Here is a 25,951-nt window from a genome sequence, read left to right as displayed (position 1 = left end):
CAGGTTGCTTTCAAGTCTGTAGTCATTTTTGATTGCCATATATGCAGCCTTTTCTTTTTCTTTCTGTTTTTGTTTTGATGCTGGTTATGGGTATTGGAGACTTACATTTCTTTTACTTATATAAATCAAGAGTAAAAAGTATACCTACGACATCAAGATTAGACTCTATATTACTCTATAGATTATGTATATGAGGAAAACCATGCGTAAGCATAACTAGTGGGCTGTGAGAGGATGTGGCATTCCGCAAGCAGATCTATGATCATATGTATAAAAGCCATTACTTCTTACCTGAATTATCTGGTGAAGATGATTCTCTCCTTTGGCTTCATGCTGCTTGCTCCAGAGTCATTGTCTCTGGTTTTCCAGGATTAAGAGTCCAAAGTTGTCCCGAAATAACATTTATTAATCAACAGTAAAACACAGAATAGAAAAGGCCTTATAAATAAAACTATATATTTATAATGCTTTATTTTTTTTTTGCTTCAGTACTCCACAAAACACTACAGACGGTAACAAAATAATTCAATAAATATTAAAAACTTTCAATAGAACTATAGGACACTCTTTATCATATGTGAGCATCAACAATGCCAAAGCCATTAGATACACTATTAAACACAGTCATAGATATCTTTCTTGAATAATGAACATAATAAATTTTTTATCAAGGAGTCACAACATTTACACATATCCATACACAAGAGAACAGCTCAGAGGAAACAAAGCAGACTCCCCAGTGACCTGGATTCATCTGCCTGTACATCATTTAAAGATATTACGGTGTTAACAGGATAGAAGTCAACACACTAAAGAGAATTGTTAGGGTTTGCTTGGGATGGAAGGAGTGAAAGTAGGGTAATTACTGAAAGCCGCTTACATATTTTCCATTGCTCTCTTAGTAATATGCTCCCTTCCCTTTTCTGCCTTTTCTTGGTTAAGGTATTCCAGCACTTTCATTAATAGATCTTCATCCAAGTACTGCCTATTTGGGGTATCATCATTCTTCGGGGGCCCCACTGGGAAACTTTTGCTCACAGGGGCCAACTTGTCAGTCTCCTGAGAGCTGCCTTGATTCAAATGCTCTTTGATGGCCTGCTCAATTTGTTCCTCTTCCTGCAGGTCATCTTCAGATGAGCCTTGACTAGGAATTCGCTTTACTTGGTTTGAATTAATGATCTCAGGGTATTTAACTAGCATCCTGGCCAAGTATTCACCTAATTCTTGATCCTTGTCATTCAGGTTTTCATATGCCATCTGTCTGTTTTCAACATACGGCATCCAGGCAGCTTTGGGAAGCTGGTTTGATCTAGCTCTTCCAGGACCGTAGGGGATCCTTGACAGGACTTTCTCTCCATTATACGGATTGGGAAAATATGAAGGTTTCTGATTTGCTGCACTCTCCATCCCTAAAAGATTTAAAATATCCTCAACACTGAGCCCATCTCGTAGGGCCTCAGTCCCAGCATTACCAGGCATTTTAGGGTAGCCACTCTTGGAGAGCATCTTATTTTGGTACACATCTGGATGGTCTACATCAGCCTCTGAGACGTCGTCTAGGTCAACAGGAAGGTCAAGCTCCCGCTCCGGTTCCACAGATCCATTCGGCTTCTCTCCAGTTTTAAGCATCTCAATTAAGTCTTCCGGGGGTATCTGTAAATTCCTTGAGATTTCAATCAGCTGATAAATAGACTGAGAATCAAGCGGTTTCTCAAAAAGCCTGGTGGCCTTTTCCCCATTTTGCCCATTCTGTAACCTCCCCCCACTTCCTGCAGCATTTACTAACCTTTTCAAATAGGCAATTACTTTGGAGACGTCATCTGAGAGTTGGTCTTTACTTTCTTTCCGGAGATCTTCTTCCTGGAGGCCAAGCTGCCCTGAGCGTTTCATCTCATCATTGATTTGTTCATTTTTTTCTACATTCTCTTTGCTGTCTCTCACCTCTTCCTGGGTTTGACTCTCTATTTTCTCCTCTGCTGGGTTCCAATCTTCTCCCCCAACCACATCTTCATAGGCAATGTTATTAGTCTTGTAGATATCATCTTCATCATCCGTATAAAGTTTTTGCTCCTCATCAATCCTCTCACGTTTCTGGTTGTTTGGTCCTGTCAGTTTCCCCAGCTCTTGGAAGACAGATTCCAATGTAGCAAGACTTTGAGGAGTATATTGTTCCTCCACGATTTCATTTGTGCGTTTGAAGGGGTTATCCCTGGAATTCTCTTCATACATAGGAGGGAATTGCATGTGCTTGAGCTTTCTTTCTGGCCACTGCTGTGTCTCATAATCATCAGTCATGTCCACTGGAAAGTTCTTTTCTGATTTCAAGACATAGGGCTTATTTTCTTTTGGTGCAGACTGGGGCTCATTTTCAGCCTGTCTCAAAGCTTCAAGTATTATTCTCATCCAGTCGTCTTCACTCAGTGAATCCCTCAAACTTTCAGGCAAGTGATTTTCATCACCATTTTCTTTTTGCTGAAGGGGGACGGCGATACCTTGGTAGGGATTATAGTCTGGGCTGCTTTCTTCCTTGTGAGCCTGTTGCCGGAGCTTTTCTATGTACTCCAAAGCCCTGATCATTTCAGGACTGGGAAACTTTTGGACATTTTCCAACCTGAGGTCTGGTTCTTTCTGAAGCAGCTGGTTTCTCTGAAATGAGGCTGCTTCAGCCCCACAGATGAGGAAAATTAAAGGGCTAAGAGACAGAGCTGCTCTAAGCCAGTGGGTCTTTGCTTCAGCCATGTTTGAAAGGGTTCCTTAAAACAAAGAAAATATGAGTTAACACAAATAAAACATAATAGAAGACACTATAGCAAAAGAAATAATTGATCATTGAGGGGAGGAAAAAACAGAGTAGATATTATTTCACATTAAACTTAGGATAACTCTTTTTAAAAAATCATGAATATTTTCTATATGATCTCCACAAGCAAACCACAGGAATCTAGCAAAATTATTACTCATTTACCTCAAACTTGCATAGCATTCTATTAGTTAAAAGAACAACAAAAACACTGATATGAGATTTCTCAAATTTTATTTTTTCATCTATAGAACATGTAGTTTGATGTTTAGTATACCTTCTTTGTAATAAAGTAACAAATACTTCCCAAGATATTTTAGCTATTTTATATATTGAAGTCATTGGCAAAATAATTTGTTGGCTTAATTTAAAACATCCATGTACACATACACACCCACAAATCGTGTCTTTAAGGTTGTTTCAAAAAAATGTGGTTTATTTCCTGAAATGTTCTTCAAATTTTGTTGTTAAAACACAGCAGCAGTTACATGACCATATATGACGAAGTGATACTGTTACATGTCAGTCATACTGAATTACCTTGTGGGGAGTTCTATCCACATATATTTTTCAGAAATAACTTGTTCTCAATCTGATACCAAATCCAATATTCATAAATAACTTCCAGAACTTCTCAGATTCCAGCTAGTGGACTAAACCAGTGAAGGTTCTTTTTGTGTAAACATGCTAAACCAATAAAATGCTTTAAAATCTCTGTGCTCCATATTTCTTCTAATAATTTTTATTATGGCTGTCTTACAAAATGCAATTGTGGTTATACTTTTCATCAGCCCTCAAGGCTGTATAGTAAATAATAACAGATGCTACAGAGAGAACATAAGTTTTTTTAGCTAGTCTATTTCTGAACTTGTGAGTGTTCAGATTCAGTTTGTCTTATGTCTGTGTCTATTTTGGTATGGACCTGTGAAATCTTAAATCACTCATACTGTTTAGAAAATCTTAAAATAACCACTATGTAAATCCCAATTCAAATAAACACAGATGATGTGTTGAATCCTTCCTACTTAAAGATCTTCATTCATTTTTTTTCTCCAATGCCTTAAAATCTCACATAGGATTTAGCAAGAGGGTTAGTTTTTATATGTTTACATTTAATATTGCTAGCATTGAAAAACTGTTTTAATATTTGCTATTTTGCTGTAAACAAAATGAATGTAAAAGAAGTTTACAAGTTTGTTCATATCTTTACAAAATCATGGTTTTGTGATAGATAAGCTAAGTTTTATGTATACAATTTTCTGTTAGCTTAGACATCAATTGTAGAAAATACCATTGTTCACAAGATCATATTGATGATTTTGTTTTCAGTTTTTAGAGACCAATAATGGCTTAGTTATGAAAATATTTTAGCATACATATATATTTATTTAAATGATTCACATTTACCAGGTTACTTAATTTATTCAAAGACAAATCTCTAAAGACATTTGAAATGATATTTCCAAAATATTTACTATAAATAGATGTTTATTATAAGCAATTTTATTCATAAAATAATGAGGTTCAAGTCAAAGTACATTATGCACTCTCATTCATATTATTTTAGGATTAACTCAACTTTGGTAATCAACTTTCAACATCCGCATTTGAAACAACAATCTTAAAAACCTTATTGAACTTATTTCTTTGAAACCACGACTCTGAAATAGTCTCAACATATGGATTATATGCTCGTCTTTAAAATCCTTTCTTGGAACTGTGCTTTGCTGTAGCATTGAAGCAGAATACTCATTGCAGTTGTTTAAGCCACAGCATAACAAGTGCCACCCTTTGCTTATCTATTCAGGTTCAATTTGAATGACATAGTTATTGCCTATGAGACTCAAAAGATTTTTTTCCCAGGTAGCAGCTCTTTCAAGTAGTAAAGATGTTTCAACAGCTCTACTATTCTATATAGGGTTTGATTTAAAATGGAATTTTATGAAATCCAAATATATTTAGAACATCGTTTTCCCCCGATAGCTATCATTAAAATCCCTCAAGTTAAAATGCCTTTGCTGTTGAAATCAGGCTAGAGCATTGACCCGTGCAGGTGACGATATGTAATTTGAGCAATCCAACTAGTTGGGATGCAGAAAAGAGAAATACTTGTCCCTGACAAAATCTTTAGCAACATATAGAACATCCTCTTTAAATCAAAGTATAGTAATAACAATAACAATTTACAAAGTTATGAATGTTTTCATCATGTATTCAAAATTATCATTTCTCTATAATTCATGATCACAGCTAAACTTTAACCCAAGAAAATGTTTTACCCTGGAAAAAGGAAGAACCCAGTGTTCAGGAAAATCCTAAGTTAATGTCTTAGGACTAAAATTAGGAGATAATAATGTAAGCTCTTTCAAATATACAAGTTCAGAAAAGAATTTTATGTGGTTAGTTAATTCAGAGCTGTTGTAAGATAAATATCAAAGAAAAAAATAGTTCCAAAATTGGTTGCCTCTATGACTAACATGCTTAACAGCCTCTGAATCATTGGAAACCTACTGTTAAAAATATTAAGCATATAAATTATACCCCTGGATTCGTATCTGGTTCTTAATGGCAGAAATAACAAATTTTGGAAAGAAACAAGATATCGGGCTTGGTTAACTTTACATTAATATGAGTATTGACACCAAAATCCTTAACTTTTTCACTTTTCTTTCTATGACTACCTAAATAACACTCTGGTTGGTAAATATCCAGCATCAAGTAGCATAAAGCATAGACCCGATCATGTATACACACACATATGTACTGTCCTTACATTGGCTGATGAGCAGCAGGTTGCTATTCAGTTATCCTATCGACATAAGCTTGCCAAACAGTCTTTTTCTTCTCAGCTAGGAATTAAGGGAAGAGCATTCAATTAGAACTTTCCAATAAATCAAAGAGAAAAGCAGCCTTACCTCTTTTTTTTAGATGGCAGAGGAGGTCCACAGCATGTTCCTCCCGGTTCTCCGGGCGAGCTTCTCGGACCGTTTCAGCACACGGACAGCTCCCCTGCTTATAGGGAGCCGCTGTGCCTGACTCCGCACTGCCACACTGACGTCACCGGGCTCAGCCACAAACCCGAGCACAAGCGAGCTTTTTCAAAGAACAGAGAGAAAATAATCACTGTATATTAAGGAAAAAAAAAAAAAAAAAAAGTTGCATGCTTACGCCACCTGTCTTTTTGTGGCAAAAATTGCAGTTTTCCTTTTTCTTTTATGAAAATCTTTGAGACGGAATAAACTGGTCTGCACAATTTCTCTTACAAAGAAAGAAATGTGTCAGACAGATACGGTTAATTGCAAGATAATCTCATCTACCTTCTAGCATCTTGTTATAATAGCTTCTTGGTGTCACAGTGGTTGCGATTGTTGTCCTCATTGTTATAAGAAAGTTTTACAGACAAGGATTATTTTTTCATCTTTGCCCACAAATAAATTACATTACCATTTCCTGGTATACCCAAGATGAATGGAGGACACACTACAAATATGAAAGACCATATTTCTTATTATGACATCAGCCGTCATTCTTTTAAAATCATATTTATTTGAATTAAAAAAAAGAGAGTTGTCTCTCTTTTGTATGAGAGTCAGCTTTAATAGCTTCAATATAGTTTTTTAAAATGGGCATTTATAAGACTTCAAGTTTAGTAGTTAATAATTATTTATATCTCTGTTACTGTCTTTTACAATATCTGATCTCAGAAAAGGAAGCTCAGAAGTTGAGTGCTGATGAAAATACTTTCGTCTACTAAGAAAAAAAAAAAAAAACAGAAGTCCTTTCACTGTTTGGGGAAAATCTGACACATACGTAACTAGAACTCATTTGCAATCGAGAGGAAGTTGTACTATAAATATTTCTCTTCTCCTATTGAATCAGATGAGTTGAATACCTTCCATGAATGTGAACAATCCAGGGAATAAGACAGCAGTTAACTCTCAACCTCTCAGATTTATAATTCATAATCATTGCTCTGCCTTGCCAGATAACCTGATTATGTATTTCAGTAATTTATATAGATATACATTTTAAACTTTATTAAAGATATGAGTTTCTAAAAGCTGTATATGTTAAAATATTCTTCAAGAATGCAACAGAATCTTGCTATATAAGAGATCCCATGTGTTTCTGCTAAACGAACAATCAACCACTGATTCAATAAATTGTAATACCTACTAGGTGCCAGATAAATTGCTAAACATGCAATTGCTAACTGACACAAAAATAAGTGATTCTTTTTGCCTTTGATGAGCCTTTCATCTAATGGGGATGACACGCAAATAAACACATACTTTTCATATAAATTGGTAAGTGCCAATAGAGAGATTAGTTAGTCAGCAGTGTTTAGAAGCATTTGGATAACCAATTGGTTCAACCCAGAAATTCGGGGAAAGATAATGTCCTGGAATAAAAGGCCTAAGCTGAGATTTCTCACTATCTTGTTTTCTTACAGTGATTTCTAACTATGCTAGATAAATCACGGTACTTTTGAATTCCTTGAAAAAAAAAATAGAAAATGGCTGAAAGTCTTATGGAAAAAATATTGGAAAAGTGCGTCTTGTTTTGGTTTTCCTACATGACTAGGAGACCATCATTTGTAGACTGACATGAACTCATACACACTCATACAAAAGTCATATGGCCAATTTATCCAACAAATTTTGCCTCATAATGGTTTTTTAGGGCATGATCAAATGCTGGACTGAAGAGACCTAAACATGACCCATTTCTCAAGCATCATCTCAATGACCTCAGTTCATTCACTGATATCCTTAGCTATACACATATGAGATTGTTTTAAATCTTAACAAAGCCCTGCTAGCTGCTCCGAGTTTGACCTAATTTTCTGTCCAGCAGTTCTGTGTAACCAATTCAATTAATCAGTATCAACACAGCCTTAGAAAACTCTACAGTTATTCTTAAAATATTCAGTTAGTTAAGCATAGGTCTCAAAAGCCCTCAAGGAAGTCATTCTGACCAGGCTAATTCATTTATGTGGAACTAAACATTTTCGGCAAGAACCAGAAGCTACAGTTCTTCTAAAGCCCTTGAGTCAACATCTTGCCTGGAAGTATCTTTAATCATCCAAAAGACATGCAGAACCTAATTTAAACTCTCCAAGTAGAAATGAGATGCCAGGAAGCTGTTGCTGGGATGGACTAGCTCCACTAGGCTCAAGATGTGGGTAGAACAATAAGCCACTGTGGGCTATTGAGTTTCCACCTACCTTATGAGACTATGATAAACACCTCTCACTTATTGAATTCTGTATGATTCAAGCGCCATACTTGGAACCTAATTTAATCATCCTGACAACTGTAACAAGTAGGTATTTTTATCTCCATTTTACAGATGAAGAAACCAAAGCTCAGAAATAAGTAAGTTGCCCACTATTTTCTGACTCATAATTGGTAGAGCTAGAATTTGGATTTAAGTCTTTTCTATGGTATTTCTACAATTAAAAACTATGATTCAGACACTCTGCTTGGGATGGAAATACAGAAATAAATATGAGATGGATTCAATAATTAAAGACCCAAGTCCAGAACATAGTTACTTTGAAAAAAAATCCCCAGTTGTCCAGTTGCTTTTCCTGGTCTAAGAACAGCACAGGCATAGGCATAGGCATAGGCCTGGACTTCTATTTGGGGCAGCACAAATGGAAAACAAGAATAAATATTAGATCATGACCTTGATGCTATGGGGCATACATCTTCCAAATAAGAGAGTAGTTTTTGAATTAGGAAAATTCTATTCACCAGCCTGCTTTTTAAAAAATTAAACTCCCCAAACATATTTTTAATTCAAATTTTAATTTGAATTAAAATTCATATTTTTTAAACAAATTTTTTAATTTATAACATAAAATTTAATTTTAAGTTCAGGGGTACATGTGCAGGTTTATTACATAGGTAAACTTGTGTCAAGGGAGTTTTTTGTGCAGATTACTTCATCACCCAGGTATTAAGCCTTGTACCCATTAGTTATTTTTTCTGATCCTCTCTCTTTTCCCACCATCCACCCTTTGATGGGCTGTGTTGTTCCCCTCTTTGTGTCCATGTGTTCTCATCATTTAGCTCCCACACATAAGTGAGAACACATGGTATTTTGTTTTCTGTTCCTGCATTAGTTTGCTAAAGATAATGTGCTCCACCTCTATCCATGTCCCTGCAAAGGACATGATCTCATTCTTTTTTATAGCTGCATAGTATTCTATGATGTATATGCACCACCTTTTCTTATCCAGCCTGTAATTGATGGGCATTTAGATTGGTTCCATGTCTTTGCTATTGTGACTAGTGTTTCAGTGAACATACATGTGCATGTGTCTTTATAATAGAACAATTTATATTCCTTTGGGTTTATAACCAGTAATGGGATTGCTGGGTTAAAGGGTAGTTTATATCTTTAAGGAATCGTCACACTGTCTTTCACAATGGCTGAACTAATTTACACTCCCACCAACAGTGTATAAGCATTCCTTTTTCTCCACAACATTGCCAGCATCTATTATTTTTTGTTTTTATAGATTTTTCAATATGTTATATTTTACATATTTCCAAAGGTCATTAATTATTTGCCAGTAGTTACTTGTTCTAAAGGGAGCTATTTCTCAAATAGAAATTTATTTGGAGAAGAATTGAAAATGACACACACACACACACACACACACACATCTCAATAGTTTGTTGATGTAAAATATTTTAGAGCATGTATAAAACATTAAAATAAGCTATACATCTTTGTGTCTCTGAGCCTGGTTCAAGGAATGATTTAAACATGTCTTACAAAATTTTAATTTTCTTGTTAGGTCTAAATTGCCAACTATCATCACCTCCAAGAAACAAATCTCTATATTGTGAACGTTTTCAAAATAATTATGTACTGTGTATGATAATGGATTTTACAAAATTAGCTTACATCCTCAGCAGGGTGCTGTTAATTTCAAGTTAATCATTCACAATTTAAGTAATTAGAACTGACAAATTTGTTTTATGACTGAATATTCTTAAATCTTGGTCATTTTATTCTTTGCTATTTAATTTCACATTTTATCTAGATCAGATTTTGATTTCTTTCATTCATACAAGCAATCCTCTACCTTGGTAATCTTCTCATTTGAAACTTATCACTCTTAACACTCCATTACACTTCTCATTTTATTTCAATTTATATAAAAGCAGTTGAGATCCAGAAGGGCAATGTGTCTTATTTCTCCTCTTTCTCTCATCTGCTTCTTCTCCGTCTCTAGCTGTCTCCCTGCCCTTCCCTCCCATAGAGGACCAGACTCGCACAGAGGAGTCTGGGTGCAGCACACTTGAGCTGAGGTCCTCCAGTATTTGCCTGGCTGTGGCCAGCAAGGAGGGTGTAGTGTCTACCCTGGCCCCTCAGGGCCTTGGCTACTTGTCATTGCTTAGTCCTCACCTGCCTGCCTTCCTTCTCTTCTTTTTATTTTTCTTTTTCTTTACACTCTTTGTTTACTCTTTACCACCTTTGTCTTTTGCTTTCAAAATCTAAATTTCATTCTTCTAGTTATAGTGCTCTTTATTAACAAATGACTGTTTTTTTAACTCAGTGTCAAAAGAGTGAAATATTTTTCCACTTCCCTTGCAAAGGCAGGGCCTGCCAAATTGCTGTTTGGAGAATACACAAGTCAGAAACAGGGTACACTTTATTTAATAATGTGACCGCACAGTTTCCCAGACAGAATCCACTAGGTTCTAGGAGGTAGAAACTCTGTTCTCTATTATTGTACCCTCATGGCAAAAATACGTTTGTGAATCGAGTTGAATTAAAGTTTTCTCATTCCTACTAGCAAAGCTTCATACATTTCCTCTTGGAATTTTTTAATCCTCTTACAACATCCTTATGCAAATGAATGGACTTTATTCACTTGTTTTACATGCATTGTTAGCAAATTACGTTTAGATTTTTTTAAGGAACATTTTCCTCTACTACAGGAGCATTCTATACTTTTCTAATTTTTGCTTTATTTCGTAAAACATTTTCCAAGTATTTGAGTAAAAATATGAAATTGTATGTAGAAAGAAAAACGAGCTATTCTTAATTCCAGTATTTGTTTATTCTTTGTAATATTTTTGCTCTGCATATCAATGTACCATATTACTGACAGCTCTAGGTGGACTAGATAACATTTAAGGCTCTTTCTATCCCTTGACCTCTTTACTCTCTGAAATGGGAGTTTGCTGTGAAATAGTTTTTGTCTAGTAGGTATTAAAATATGATTTTTCTCATATATCCTCAATAAAAACTGTATAAACCAAATAAACACAGGCTCTCTTCTTCATTGACTTTGGATTCTTGGAAGCATCTGGTAGTTGGAAGGAAGGCAAGTACCATTTTCTTAATCTAATACCATGAATGTTTGGGCATCTGCTCCTTCAGTGGATTTCGGGAGAAGGAAGTTTGTGCACTGGAAGTTAATTACTTTGCTTAAAATAACGCTGAATGTCTCAATCTTTCAGATTCTCCTGACATAATAGTTTTGTGAATCAATGTTTTCAGCATTTACATGCCAATATTTTAATAAGGATTTTTTTTCCCTTGGAAATCACCCACCTACACTCTCCTACCCCTCCTTTTAATCAGAAGCCCAGAGAGATGTAAGAAAGTCTTCAAGGTTAAAATGTAGCATCTTCATGGTTAAGTTTAGCATTTTATGTCCAGGGCTCCTATGGTTCACCTGATTTTTTCACAGTTCACTTAGCCTTTGTAGGAATTTCAGAGTGCTTTCTATACTGGCAAAATGTAGGGGGCTGAGAAAAGGCTTCCCAACCCAAAACTTTCTCCCCCAAATCCAGCTAGCCTGTCTGTATTCTACATCACAGGTAGTTTGGGTTTTTTGTTTTGTTTTGTTTTGTTTTTTTTTCAATACAGAGTCCTTAGGAGCTTCATTGTAAGGAATAATTCATTAATCAGTCATTACCTCCTTAGCAGGAATTAGTGCATAAATCAAATCATCTCATTACTTTGACACTGAAGAAAGGACACAGGCCCTATATACTATGGAAGGGAGGGGTGGGGGTGTGATGTAAAGCATGTATTGGAGCCGTGATTCTCCAAGTGTGATCAGGTTAGTAATATCAGTGCTATCTGGCAATCTGCTAGCAGCACACATTCTCAGACCCCACCCAGAAAGGTTCATTTAGCATAAAACCAAATATAAATGTAAATACATTTGACCTTTTCCCACCGCCTTCTTAGAGACTAGCTCACCAACCCATAATATTTGCTCCTGATATGGAAATGTTACTGATGTTTGCAAAGAACTTCTCTTCCTCGCTTTATAGAGATTTCAAATTGATTCTTGCATAAATACAGATGGGTTCATCTGAGTACAAATTAACTCATAGATTGCTATGATTGTAAAGATATATAAAATGTCATCCACCTAACCCCGCTCATTGCTTCCATCTGCTCTGTCAAATTCCTGAGAAACAGCCTTCCAGCTTACGGTATTAAGGTTCCTTAAATACCTCCGAAAAATAGCAACTCATTACCTCCCAATGCTCCCTGTGCCATCTTTGGGCGACTTTATTCTCAAGTTTTGCCGGTATTTCCCCCTTGTATTGGGCTGAAATACGAGCCCCTGTGGCTTTACCATGGATCCGAGTTCCGCCCTGGAAGGCTACAGGGAGCAAGTCTTTGTCCTCTTTTCTGTGACCCGAACCAGGCCTCCCCAGCCAGTTTGCTTTAAGTGAAATCGTTCTATTAAATTTTCTTCATAATTCATGGTGCTGGGCCTAAGCTCCAAAGCACAGTCTTTGGCTTAATTCAATATAAGACTCGAAAATAGTGTCTGGCTTAGAGTGGATATCCTTCATCCCATTCCCCTTGCCCAGAAAGTTCTCCCCCACCCCTCCGCACTGCCCGCTCTTGCCCAGTCAACATCTTGCTTCTGAGGAAACTCATTTCCTCAGGGAAACTTCTCTGAGTTTCCTGACTCGGCCAATTCTCTCTGGAATATTCTCTCATGGAATCATATATTTCTCTTGGTTAGTACGTAGTATAGTTGTAATATATTATAGCATTTTCATTTTTGGGATTCTTAGATTACTCTTCCCAAATGACTTTAATGTCTTTGAGGACATACAGAAGTCCGGGACATAAGTGCATATACCCCAAAACTAGCCAAACCAATGCTTAAAAATAATAACATCTATAGGCCTGAGTTTCAGCACCAAAAAAACCCCCAAGAATAATAATAATAACATCTAAAAATAAAAATATCAAGATCCAAACTGATCACATTTTCTTCCAGTCCCTTACCTCCTTCTCTGAGTTCTCCCCTAACTAATTATAGTCTTGGTCTTCCAATTTAATCATGGAATTATTATCTCCCTGTCTTATTCTTTTACTTGCTCCCTCTTCGCTGTCTCACCCCTTTATTTCCCCAACCATTGTCAATTCTTCCCAGTCGTCCCCTTCTGATTTGTCCATTTTCATAGCCTCTTAACACTCTCTTATGTTTGCCCATTCAAAATCTTTCCCCAGCCTTTCAAATGTTGATCACTAATCTCCTTTCATACATGCCTTTGTATTCTGGAAAGTTAGGTGTTGGCATCATAAGGGAAATAATTTCTGCTTCTAATTTGAATGAGCACTCTGGAACTACTGCTGACTGAATAACTAATAGGAAGTGACAATGGGAAAAAATGAATGACAATGTGGAAAAAAAAGCAGTCAACATCTATTAAATGCCTAAGTACAGGCCAAGGGACTCCATCCTTTCAAAAATCACAGCAAATTATATTTCAACATTTTTCCATCTTGAGCCTCCCCTGCTCACCTGGTGCCAGCTAGATTAACTTTCCATAGTTCGAGGTCTTCCACTGATTTTTTTTTTTTTTTTTTTTTTTTTTTTGAGACGGAGTTTCACTCTTGTTACCCAGGCTGGAGTGCAATGGCGCGATCTCGGCTCACCGCAACCTCCATCTCCTGGGTTCAGGCAATTCTCCTGCCTCAGCCTCCTGAGTAGCTGGGATTACAGGCACACGCCACCATGCCCAGCTAATTTTTTGTATTTTTAGTAGAGATGGGGTTTCACCATGTTGACTGGGATGGTCTCGATCTCTTGACCTCGTGATCCACCCGCCTCGGCCTCCCAAAGTGCTGGGATTACAGGCTTGAGCCACCACGCCCGGCCCCCCACTGATATTTTTATTCTGCCTCATACTTCTCCAGTCCCACCCTCCCTAGATTTTTGGCTAGTTCTACAATCTTCTCAACCAGAAGATATACTTAGTCTTCTCAGGCCGTCTTCATCTGCATCATTCTCCTTGCCTTGAAAATGTTCTTCCCCTCTTCCCCACCATTCGTATTCTTTTTAAAAGTTTTACTTGAGACTGGGTATGGCTTATACCTGTAATCCCAATGCTTTGGCAGGCTAAAGTGGGAGGATTATTTGAGGCCAGGAGTTCAAAACCAGGCTGGTCAACAAAGTAATACTCCATCATCCATCTCTACAATTTTTTTAATTAGCTAGGTATAGTGGTGCATGCCTAAGGCCCATGTATCACCACTAGAGAGGCTGAGGCAGGAGTATCACTGGAACCCAGGAGTTCAACATCACAGTTAGCCATGATCATGCCACTGCCACTGCACTCCACCCAGTCAAAAAAGAAAAGAAAGAAAGAGAGAGAGAGAAAGGAAGGAAGGAAGGAAGGAATGAAGGGAGGGAGGGAGGGAGGGAGGGAGGAAGGAAGGAAGGAAGGAAGGGGAAAATAAAGACAAAGTTTTACTTGGTGTATCTTCTTAGTGAAACTTTCCTTAATTAACCCTTACCCTTTGCATACTGTTACCCCATTATTAGAGCATAAATTTTTAACCTAAAGTCCACTGACCCCCATGAGATTAAATGCATGTGTTTATGTATATGTAATCATGTGCTTTTTGTTCCAGGAAGCTCTAGGGCTGTAAAGAGCCTCTCAAGTGAATCTATGACCTTGAGATTTTGTTGTAGCTCTTAGTAATGGTCACCAAATAGTTTGGCTCTACTGCCTCCTGGGCTTATGATGGAATTGCCCTGCCTGGACCGTTGTGATTGGGTGGCACCATGTGACAAGTTCTAGCCAATCAGCTTAGAGTTGAATGACATGCCCCAGGGCTTACTTTCCCTCACCATAGAGGCAGGCAAGTTTTGAGCTGCTGGGTGCTCACATAGCTTGGTCTGTGATTGGCTACGATGTGCAGAGTTACCTTCCAGACCTTCCACGAACAGGTAAGGTGAGAAAATAAAGACATGATTGTTTAAGCAATTAATTTTGAGAAATTGTTATCACACATAACCTAGCCCAGCTTGACTGATACAACTATTGAACATGACTGGTTTGGAATATTACTATAACATGAATATTGACAGACCTTTAGTTATAGTCTTACCCAAAGAAAGGAGATAAGACCAGTTGACAGTGAGAAGCTTTTCCTGCCTTCCCCTGGGTGCCCCTGTACTTAAAGGGGCCAATCAGATGCATCTGTTTCCTAGATATGAAAAGCATATCCATAAGACTATTGGATTTGTTTTGCCAGGTGTAGACATAGCATTAAGTAACATTAACTTCTGTAGTTGTCTGAAATGTATTCCTTGTGTAATTTTCCCAGTTACACAAAGAAGAAACTATCAGCTGGAGGCTAGCGTGAACACCTTTCTGATGCTTGAAAATCCTCCTTTTGGCCTTAGGCTCTGAGCTTTCTGTAGGCTGCAGGATCTAACCAGGAATTTATTAACATCTTTATTGTTGTATCAAATTTATGGTTTGAATTTCTTTCCCTTTATATAGGCAATAAAATTTTCAATTTGAGGCAGTGATAAAAACCTTCTTTGATTTAGGCTTAACAAGAGGTTCAATATCAAAATAAGTTAAGTAAATAATAGTACAGATAATGCTTAGAGATAAAGTAGTATTTCAAATGACTTTTTCTTTTTGGAAATTTTGTATTATATTGTAGTTCAATCTTGAGTGAGGTTTAATCCCCATTTTGGAGTCTAAAACTCTTGATTGTATATTCTTACCTCTCTCTTCTTCCTGTCTCCGAGAGGTCTAAACATTCATTGAGCAAGCAGGGCGCAATGGCTCACACCTAAAATCCTAGCAGTTTGGGAGGTTGGAGCAGAAGGATCACTTGAACTCAGGAGTTGGAGACCAGCCTGGGCAATAGAGAGTCCCATTTCTACAAAACTTTTAAAAATTAGCCAGGTATGGTGACACACAATTGCAGTCCCAGCTACTCAGGAGGCTGAGGTGGGAGGATCATTTGAGCCAAGAAGTTGAGGCTGTAGTAAACTGTAATCATGGCACTGAACTCCAAAAAAAAATTCAGGGACCAGAAACTCTGTGTGTGCGTGTGTGTGTGTGTGCGTGTGTGTGTGTGTGTGTGTGGTGTGTGTGGTGTGTGTGTGTGTGTGTGGTGTGTGTGTGTTAGCACTTTAGTTCCACAGCAAACTTGCCTCAGAACAAATTCAACAGGCAGGAGTTATGTACAGCAGAAGGTAGAAAACCGGGCTTGGGTCTGCTGTGTGGCCTTAAGCAAATTACTTAACCTTCCTGGGCCTCGGTTTGTTCATTTGTCAAATGAGGGTAACATTATCTAGCTGAGGTCTCAGAGAGTTACTGCAAGGATTCAATTATATAACAGTGCGTTGGAAGGTCTGAGGCACTCTGCAGACGCCTTCCCTGATTATTATTCAGCTCTCAGTCCCTGGGAATTCACTGAAACAGGGCTTGCCGTACCTGAATTTTAACATTGTAACCAGCCTAAAAAAAATAATAATAATAGTGCTCCCCTCCCTGTGTCCATGTGTTCTCATTGTTCAACACCCGCCTATGAGTGAGAACATGCGGTGTTTGATCTTCTGCTCTTCTGTCAGTTTGCTGAGAATGATGGTTTCCAGGTTCATCCATGTCCGGTCAGTTGGGGGGAAATAGGGGAGGGACGGTGGGGGGTGGGGAGCTGGGGAGAGATAGCAAGGGGAGAAATGCCAGATGTGGGTGATGGGGAGGAAGGCAGCAAATCACACTGCCACGTGTGTACCTATGCAACAATTTTGCATGTTCTTCACATGTACCCCAAAACCTAAAATGCAATAAAATAAATAAATGGGGGAAAAATAATAATAATAATAATAATTTCCTTTATACTGATGTGATTAGAATTGATTCCTAGACGCCTTCCCAAAGCAAGTCATTTGCACCTTCTCCTCCATTAGACTGAAAAAGAGAAGAAACGCAAGTGTTTGCGTAATGCTAGAAGCCTGTCCGTCTCTCAAGCCGGCGGAGGCGGAGTTTCTTCTGGGAGGCTGCTTCTGGCTGCCTTTCAGCAGGGCTTGGCGTCAGACGGAAGGATTTTAAGTCGAAACACACATGGCTGTAGGGAATACGATGAGTCATGTTCCGCCGGGGCTGAGCAGCTCCGAGGAGTCAGCAGCAGATATGAATGAGAGTGAACGCCTCCTGCAGGCCTGCGCCACCGCCCCCTCAGCCCGAGGCCAGGCTCACGGTTTTCATCGTGAGCGTCTCCGCCCAGGCCCGCGTGGCGGGGCAGCGGGAGCAGTTTGCACGTTACGCGTTCACAGAGGCGCAGCCATTCATTACAGTCCTCCTCGGGCTGTGCCTAAATGAGACGCAGGAACAAGGCTTTAAAAGTCATGATGCTTTTGTGTCTTTTCCCGATGGGAGGACTACACGATGCTGGGTATGCAGCTGGTTTCGGAGCAACCAGGGCAGGGGCCTCACACAACAAGCCCGAAATGATGGCCATCTCCAAGGCCCCCAGATATCTGGCTGCTGAGCCAGTTAGAGGGTTCTGAGTAAAGGAGCCCCTTCAGATTCCCTTTGGGGTATTTATTGCCGGACCTCAACCGTAACATCTCTAAACTGTCTCTGTCTGGCTGGCTAGCAACCACCAGGTTGGACTTGGGTCTTTTAACAATAACAAGGAGATTAAAATCCTGGGTTTTTTTCCTGCAGTGGTGAATCCCTTTCTTCTACACTCTGCTTCATTACTCTTTATCTTAGCCAAAAGTCAAGAATCATCCATGCATTAAAAGAGACAGAGAGTTAGTTAATGGGGCACACTCTGGTGCCAGACTGCCTGGGTTTGAACCTGCCTCTGCCTCTTCCTAGCTGTGGAGCCTCAAGCGTTTTATTTATTGTCTTTGTGCCTCTGCTTTCTCTCCTCTATAAAATAAAAATCTTACAGCAGGTACCTCTTAGGGTTTTGTGTGACTTCAATGAGAACAATAAGCATTCAATAAATATTGTACTATTATTATTAAGACATATTTATTGAACTTTTATTTTCACCAAGACTTGTATCAGGCACCAACAATAAAAAGTGAGTAAGATACAAGGGCTCTTTGTGTGGAGACTAGTGAGAAAAATACCTCTACACATTGCATAGGCTGCTTTTTATTACTATAAAGGAAGACCAGAGACTGGGTATTTTATAAAGAAAAGAGGTTTAATTGGCTCCCAGTTCTGCAGGCTGTACAAGCACGGCACCAACATCTGCTTAGCTTCTGGTGAAGCCCTCAGGAAGCTTACAGTCCTGGTGGAAGGCAAAGTAAGAGCAGGCATGTCACATGTCGAGTGGGAACAGGTTTGTGCAGGCAGACTTTTAAACAACCAGATCTCACATGAACTGAGGGAGAACTCACTTATTACCAAGGGGATGGTGCTAAACCATTCATAAGGGATCCACCTCCATGATCCAATCCCCTGGCCTCACCTTCAACATTGAGGATTACATCGCAACATGAGATTTGGAGGGGACAAACATCCAAACCATACCACACATCATAGTAGGCTGTGATCAATGGGAAAACAAGGGACCAGTGGCTAGAGAGAGACCATGATTAGTGTTGCGTAGGAGGGCTGGACATTTCAGAGAGCAGGGAACTTTTGAACTTGAGTGTCTAAGATAGACAGAAGCTGGCCAGGAAAAGATGGGAAGCAGCTGAGTTTGGTGGCTTATGCCTGTAATCCCAGCACTTTTGGAGACCAAGACAGGAGGATTCCTTGAGCCCAGGATTTCAAAACCAGCCTGGGCAACATGTAGGGACCCTACCTCTACAAAAAAAATAATAACAATAAAAATTAACCAGACATGGTAGCATGCACCTGTAGTCCCTGCTACTCGGGAGGCTGAGGCAGGAGGATCACTTGAATGCAGAAAATTGAGGCTGCAGTGAACCACGTTCATATCACTGCACTCCAGCCTGCAGGCTGAGCAATGGAGCGAGATCCTGTCTCAAAGGAAAAAAGAAAGAAAGAAAGAAACAATAAGGGCTTCATCTCAATCTCTCAGCTAGTCTCGAGCTTTATGCAGAGTTCTTTCAGTTGTCCAAAGAGAAGAGCAGGCTGGTCCCGGACCCTGAATATGACCTACGGGATATGTGGCTGTTTTAGAGTCTTATCTCTGTACCTGGAGTCTCTCCCCATATTTGTGCTGCTCCAGAAGACACTACATGCTCCAAGGGTTTACTATGTATTTTGCACCCAAAGATAACAAATCAAGTGAAAGAAGGGGTCTTCTTTTTTTAAGAAAGAGAGAGAAACCAAACACTTGCCAGAGGCCAAGACATTCTACGTTTTCAGGATATTCCTGGTTTTTGGGGTTTCGGTTGATGAGAAAACTGAAGCTTACAGAAGGTCATGAATAGACACAAGTGACCTGTGGTCAGGTGGCCTGGGTTTGATTTCTGGTGACACCACCTAAGTTCTCATAGTTTTCATCAAGTAGTCACAATAGGACACTCAGCTAATGACTTTTCAGGATTTCTTGAATGAGTAAAGATAAAATGGGAAAACAAAGGGCATGAGATCATGATAATAGCTAACGTTTATTAAGTTGACGATATGCCACACCATTTAAAGTTACTGTATGTTTACACTTAACCCATTGGGAATATTACATGTGGAACTATGTTAACTTGCCATTTTTAGATTTAGAAAATGGTTGAATATAGCAAGCTCACGTGGTTCAAGCTAATATCATGACCATGCTGCTGATGAGGAAACTGAAGCTTAGAGAGGGTCATGAATAGACACAAGTCACCTGTGGTCAGATGGCCTGGGTTTCATTTCTGGTGACAACACTTAATAATAGTTTCTGCTGTTAAACAGGATACTATAATAAATAAGTGCCTCGCACATTTTGAGATTGCAACATTCATTTTTCTATACCAACTAGTCCTTGATCAAAGGAATGGAAGAAAGAAGTAGACGGACCCCCATTCCTGGGCAGTCAGAGGGTTAGAGGGGGGTGCTGGGCCCCCTGGTACCCTGTGTTGACTACCAGGCCTGGCCCTGTTGGCCCCAGTTCCCAAGATCTGGTAAGACAGAACCATTTAAATGATCAGGCTCTGAAAAGGAGGATTCAGTGATAAGTAGAACATAGAGCAGTGACTGGGTTTGAAATCAGGAAACTGGGGACAGAGGTCCTTTGTTGAGTTTCTGGAGACTTGGGATGACACTCTCAGTTTTGCTTAAAGGGACCACTAAGAAGGCAATAAAAACTACTGGGTGGAGCATAAGAAAAACAGAGAGGAAAAAAGAGAAAATGTCAAGAGTACCCATTGGTTATATCATTGGTCGCCATTTTCCAGAAGCCATGGAAATGGGAAGGCTTTCCAAGAGGCCCTCAGAAAGCTTCCTCCACTGCTGCCTTCTCTTCGCTAGGCTGGGGCTAGCTATAAAGCAGAGCCAGGCACCAGGTTAGTGGTGCTAGACAGTTACAGGAAATCTCAACTCCTCATCAGTATTAAGATTACGGCTTCCCCTTACAGTCTCACTCTTGTTCTACTCAAAACTATGATTAGTTGACTGAAATAAATTTAAACTTGAGAATTTGGCAATCATCTTTTAAGTAAGTGGAATCCCCCTTGAACAAAACTAAATCCAACAGGGTACTGCTGAAACCAATTTTGTATACGGTAGTTGGGTCTTACACAGAGTACATGGTGAGTGTGTTCCCCCTTCCAACCTCCTAACTGCACCGTGAATCTTCCATGGAAAGAATTGTGTCCTTCAAGAACCACCAAGACTGATGGAAGTTTGAACTACAGTTGCAAAATCCAGCAAAATGGGTATGGGCCTTGTTACACTCAGATTTGCCTCATTTTGTGCTTATCATTACTCATGTAATTGTCACCATCAATTCAAACCAAAACCACAGAGCTCTTTTAAAGAGGATTGATGAGGAAGAGGCACTGTCTAGGGACCCCTCTACCTCATCTTGGCCCCACATAGGCCTGTCCCTCCATAGCTGTGTCTCAAACCTCAGACCTTAGCCTGCCATGAGCACCAACCATACTGAAATCTCAGTTTCTTGAAGCGCTGCTCTCTGATAGAATCAATCTGTAATAATGACAGAACACACTATTTGGATAACCTTCCACTCATGCATTTATTCATTCATTTGCTCATTCATCAAATGTTTATTGAACTGATTGAATTATTCAGAAAGGAATGGTGCTGTGCTCACTGCCCTCTTCCAGCTCACAGCCTAGTGGCTGGGACTGAGGGTGGGTACACTGTGGGAGGCAGGGGGAATGAGGGAGGCATATACATACACCCGTGATGGATAAAACAGAATAAAATACATTCTCGAGAAAGGCACAAAGAAAAGGCCAAGAGGGAATAGGAGCAATTAATTCTCCAAAAAGTTCAAGAGAGCCTTCATGGATACAGTGACATTTGAACAAGACCTTGAAGAAACATTTCAGGAGGAAGAAAGTGAGGTAAGAACTTGTTCTCCTGAGGGAAAAGAATGAGCAAGATACAGACTGGGGAGGAAGGAGGTTCGTTGGGGGAAAGAGTTTGGTTTGCCACAAGGACAGCAGCCAGCCTTTACTGAATGTTCGCCTTGTTCCAAGCATGGGCTAAGTGCTTTACATTAATTAAAACATGCAGTCCCTGTAATAATGAAATAGGCACCCTCATGGTTCCCATTTTACAGAGTAGGAAACCGAAGGCCCCAAAGATCTAGCAACTTTCCCAGGCTTGGGTGTTTACTAAAGTGAGGAGCAGAGACCCCCGCAGGCAGTCTGCCTTCCTGACCACACCCCGCATTGCCTTCGCACTTAAAGAAAGGGACCTGGAGTCTTGACTTCCTCGAATGCAGATGAGGGGGTTTGGGCTTCATTGTCAAATTTTCTAAGGAGAGAAAGGAAATAAATGACAACACAAGGAAAACAACTGGGGCAGCTGTGTGGAGAATGAATTTGCATTTTAATGAGAACATTTAACGCCTCAAGCCAGAGCTGCTTAAGAAGGGAAATTCAGACTTTCAGTTGTCTAAAGAGGTTGGAGGCTTCAAGATAAACGGAGGGCAGGCCCAGATCAACTTAAAGACCCTTTATACTTCCTGGGGAGGTGGCTGTCTATGGGACAGGAACCCACCCCCACCCTCCCTCTGCCAAATAAGTTATCTAGATCAGTCTTCTCAAGGCTGAGCGCGGTGGCTCATTCCTGTAATCCCAGCACTTTTGGAGCCCGAGGCGTGCAGATCACGATGTCAAGAGATCGAGACCATCCTGGCCAACACTGTGAAACCCCCGTCTCTACTAAAAATACAAAAATTAGCTGGGCATGGTGGCGGGCACCTGGAGTCCCAGCTACTCGGGTACACTGGGGCAGAAGAATCATTTGAACCCGAGGTGGAAGTTGTAGTGAGCCAAGAGTACACCACTGCACTCCAGCCTGGCGACAGGGCGAGACTCAAAAAAAAAAAAAAAAAGAGAGAGAAAACTGCATTGTTTTGCTCCAAATCCCACAGCTGGAATGTGGCTGAACAGAGGTCCAAATACAGTTCTCTGTCTCCAAGTCCTGCGTTTTATCCACGGCATGGCTGAGGTTTACACGCTCCAATATTTAAACTAGCAGGAGTGCACCAGCGGACTGCTCCACAGATACACTTCCAACCTCTCCCAGCTACTTCAGCCCAGGGAGCACAACCAGCCCCGGGGGAGCTGCAGCTCAAGATGTTGATGCTGCAAAAAAGGAGATGCTGTGGTCGACCTTGACTGTCCTCCCAAACTCCTGTAAGGTGCACTCCCCTGCAGTCTGGCCCCACCTCCCACTCTCACTGGCCCTTTCCTTTTTCTTTTTCTCCTTTTTCTTATTTGCAAAGCTTAGACCAAAGTAAGTAACCTAGAAATATCCAGCAAAGAGTTAATTAAAACAACTCAGGTTGGGAAGGCAGATGCAGAAGACCAAGGTGCTTCTGAAATTTTTTGTTTTTATTTTTATTTTTTTGACATGCAGTCTCACTGTATCTCCCAGGCTGGAGTGCAGTGGTGTGATCTTGGCTCACTGCAACCTCCACGCCTCCCAGGTTCAAGCGATTCTCCTGCCTTAGCCTCCCAAGTAGCTGAGATTACAGGCACGTGCCACCACGCCCAGCTAATTTTTGTATTTTTAGTAGACACAGGATCAGACTGGTCTTGAATGCCTGACCTTGTGATCCGCCAACCTCAGCCTCCCAACGTGCTGGGATTACAGGTGTGAGCCACTGCAACTGGCCAGTGCTTCTGAATTTTTGATACAGGCCTCTAGAGGGAGAAATGACTCTCAAGACTGCTGTGGAGCTTGTGCTCCTGCAACTTTACAATTGAACACATACAGCTATTGCCTTACACATAATTGCTCCAAATGAGGTTTTGCATGTAATTGCATTAAAGCCTTGCTAACTTGTTTTTCATGCATTTTTAAGGGGAAAAAAAGCCAGCCTGATTTCAGCTCTGTGCTCCTCTCCATGCCAATCTCTCATTCATTAGCTGCATTGTCTCCAGAGGAGAGTGAGGAGTACTTCCAGCAGAGCTGCCACTTTTCCTAGAATCATTCAAATTTCTGCAGATCTGACGAGAGTAAATCCCACGAGACTGTCTGTCCCTTAGCTAGGAGCATGGCTACCTGAGCTGAGAGAGCAAGATAGGAGCTGTTGCATGGGAGTGGGAAATAGTCCTGGCTGCAGGCACAGAGGCAGTCAGGAGGGGCAAATGCAGGCAGACCTGGGTGGCAGTCCGTCTAGTGACACTTGAAACCAGGAATGTGGTAAAACTGATGGTGCTCCTGGTGGCTAGAGAGATTGTAACAGGATCCATTTTTTCAGAGGAGAGCTCTGTTCATATCTAAGTCAGGTGTGAGAATCCAGAAAAGCCCAACCAAGTGGGCTCTTGACCACCACCTGTTTAGAACCCTTCAATGGCCAGCTGCTGCCATAGATTAACTCCCAGTCCTGATCGTTAACTACCCCCACCCACCCCCGGCCCCTGCCGGGCCAGCCTTTGCTTGTCTCCCAAGTCCTGCTCTCTTTAACTCTCATCTTTGCCTTCTGTTCCTCAATTATGTGGGGCTTTCTACTGCCCCAGGACCTCTGCACATTCCACTGACTCTGCATGGGGAGTGGCTTCTTGCCCCTTCTACTTAGCTTCTATTCACAGGCTGTAGTCCTTACTTTACTCAGCATTTCCTAATAGAAATCATTCCTGACCCCTGGTTAAAGTGGGTTCCTTTGTTACAGACTCTCAAATAATCTGATTCCTTACTGTATTGACTATAAATTCTTCTTCTTTTTTTCTTTTTTGCATTCCTGATGCTCTGAATTTAGGAGCCTTGAATCTGGAGAGACTGCCCCTCCCAAGGCGGTTGATTTCTACTCCCCTGCCAGCAGGCCATTAATATACAAACCAAGAAATGCACAGCCCACACCTGTAACCATCTCCTTTACCAAACTCTCACAAGCCATGCCAACATTACCTTACCCTAAATCATCCCAGGGCCAGCTACGGGACAACTAGAGACCCCCTCTAGAGCCCAGACCCCTCCCCCAGATTATTCCAACTATCCAATCCCAAACTTACTTCGTGTGCCTATCCTGCCCCACCCAGTCCCTCCCATGAAAATTCAATAAAGGCTCAGGAGCTTGCTCTGCCTTTCCCTATCTCTGCCTCTTGACTGATCCTGGCCCTCCCCATCATGGCCCTACATGTCATGGTGTGGTGTGGTGTGCCCCCTGTTTCTAGGAATCAGTGAGTATAAACTTCTTCCTTCAAAATATTCATTTCCGTGTCTCTACATCTTACCATATTCATTTAAAACAAATACCAGGTGCATCTTAATACATCTACTCTCAAAGGGCTTTCCTGGGTTACTCCTATGATTTTTTTCTGTCTGGCCCTCCAGATTGTAAGCTCCCTGAGAGAAGGCTCCATATCTGTCGGTGCTGGTGTGTGTGTGTGTGTGTATGTGTGATGGAGTCTTCCTCTATCACCCAGGCTGGAGTGCAGTGGCGCAATCTCAGCTCACTGCAACCTCCACCTCGAAGGCTCAAGCGCTTCTCCTATCTCAGCCTCCCGAGCAGCTGAGACTACAGGTGTGAGCCACCACACCTAGCTGATTTTTTTTTTCTTTTTTTGTATTTTTAGTAGAGATAGGGTTTCACCATGTTGGCCAGGCTGGTCTAGAACTCAAGACCTCAGGTAATCCACCTGCCTCAGCCTCCCGAAGTCCTGGGATTACAGTCGTGGGCCACTGCACCCAGCCTATGCTGACTTTTTGTCCTAGTACCCAGCATTGGAGGGATGCTCTATTAAAAAAAAAATTCCCAGTATCCTGAGGGGGACCAGCAGCATTGCACAGGAAGGGTGAGGCCATAGCCTGAAGTCACAGACCAGGTGACACAACGTGTGTGGGAACAGACCTGGCACATAGATGGGTGGATATCCAGCACTCCTCTAATTCAGGGGAAGGCCAGGTGAGTGACAGTCAGACCAGCTCTGGACGCCATGGGCTGGAGAGATAAGCCGGGTACCAATGAAGTCTGGCTCACTGGTAGGCAGGTTAAAGGCATCGGTGACTGGTTGAGAGGGTCGGGGGAGCTTGGAGAGACAGGGCTAGTCAAACTGACTGGTGAATCCATTAGCATTTCAGCACACCCACCCTGAGAGAGCCGAAACAGCCCACTCACGTCACCTGAGGATCGCTACCACGTAGACGACATGAGGATCGCAAAATGATACATGAGGGAGTAGGTTAAAAATGGGGGCTCCAGGCTCAAGTGATCCTCCTGCCCCAGCCTCTTGAATAGGGAGGAGCATGCCCATGGAGTGCCACTGCACTCCAACCTGGG

At 40.7% G+C, this 25,951-nt stretch overlaps 1 protein-coding gene across 1 annotated transcript; it reads right to left on the bottom strand.

The window, feature by feature from the left end:
* Window positions 1–446: 446 nt before the first annotated feature.
* On the bottom strand, window positions 447–5,927 carry SCG2 (secretogranin II). Its single transcript, XM_032278029.1, has 2 exons — window positions 5,716–5,927; window positions 447–2,753 (listed from the first exon to the last, which is right to left on the bottom strand). Exon 2 carries the CDS (start codon window positions 2,737–2,739, stop codon window positions 877–879), a length of 1,863 nt encoding a protein of 620 aa, XP_032133920.1. The 5' UTR covers window positions 2,740–2,753; window positions 5,716–5,927; the 3' UTR covers window positions 447–876.
* Window positions 5,928–25,951: the final 20,024 nt, after the last annotated feature.

Source organism: Sapajus apella, unplaced genomic scaffold (genome assembly GCF_009761245.1).
Source record: "Sapajus apella isolate SASKATOON/1434 unplaced genomic scaffold, GSC_monkey_1.0 scaffold10, whole genome shotgun sequence".
Lineage (NCBI taxonomy): Eukaryota > Metazoa > Chordata > Mammalia > Primates > Cebidae > Sapajus > Sapajus apella.
Note: the sequence above shows the minus strand (reverse complement) of the source record. Positions and strands in the feature narration are given on the sequence as shown.

What these genes read in the sequence shown, in the direction of transcription:
- SCG2 (XM_032278029.1), bottom strand. Translation starts at nt 2,739, where the DNA reads ATGGCTGAAGCAAAGACCCACTGGCTTAGAGCAGCTCTGTCTCTTAGC.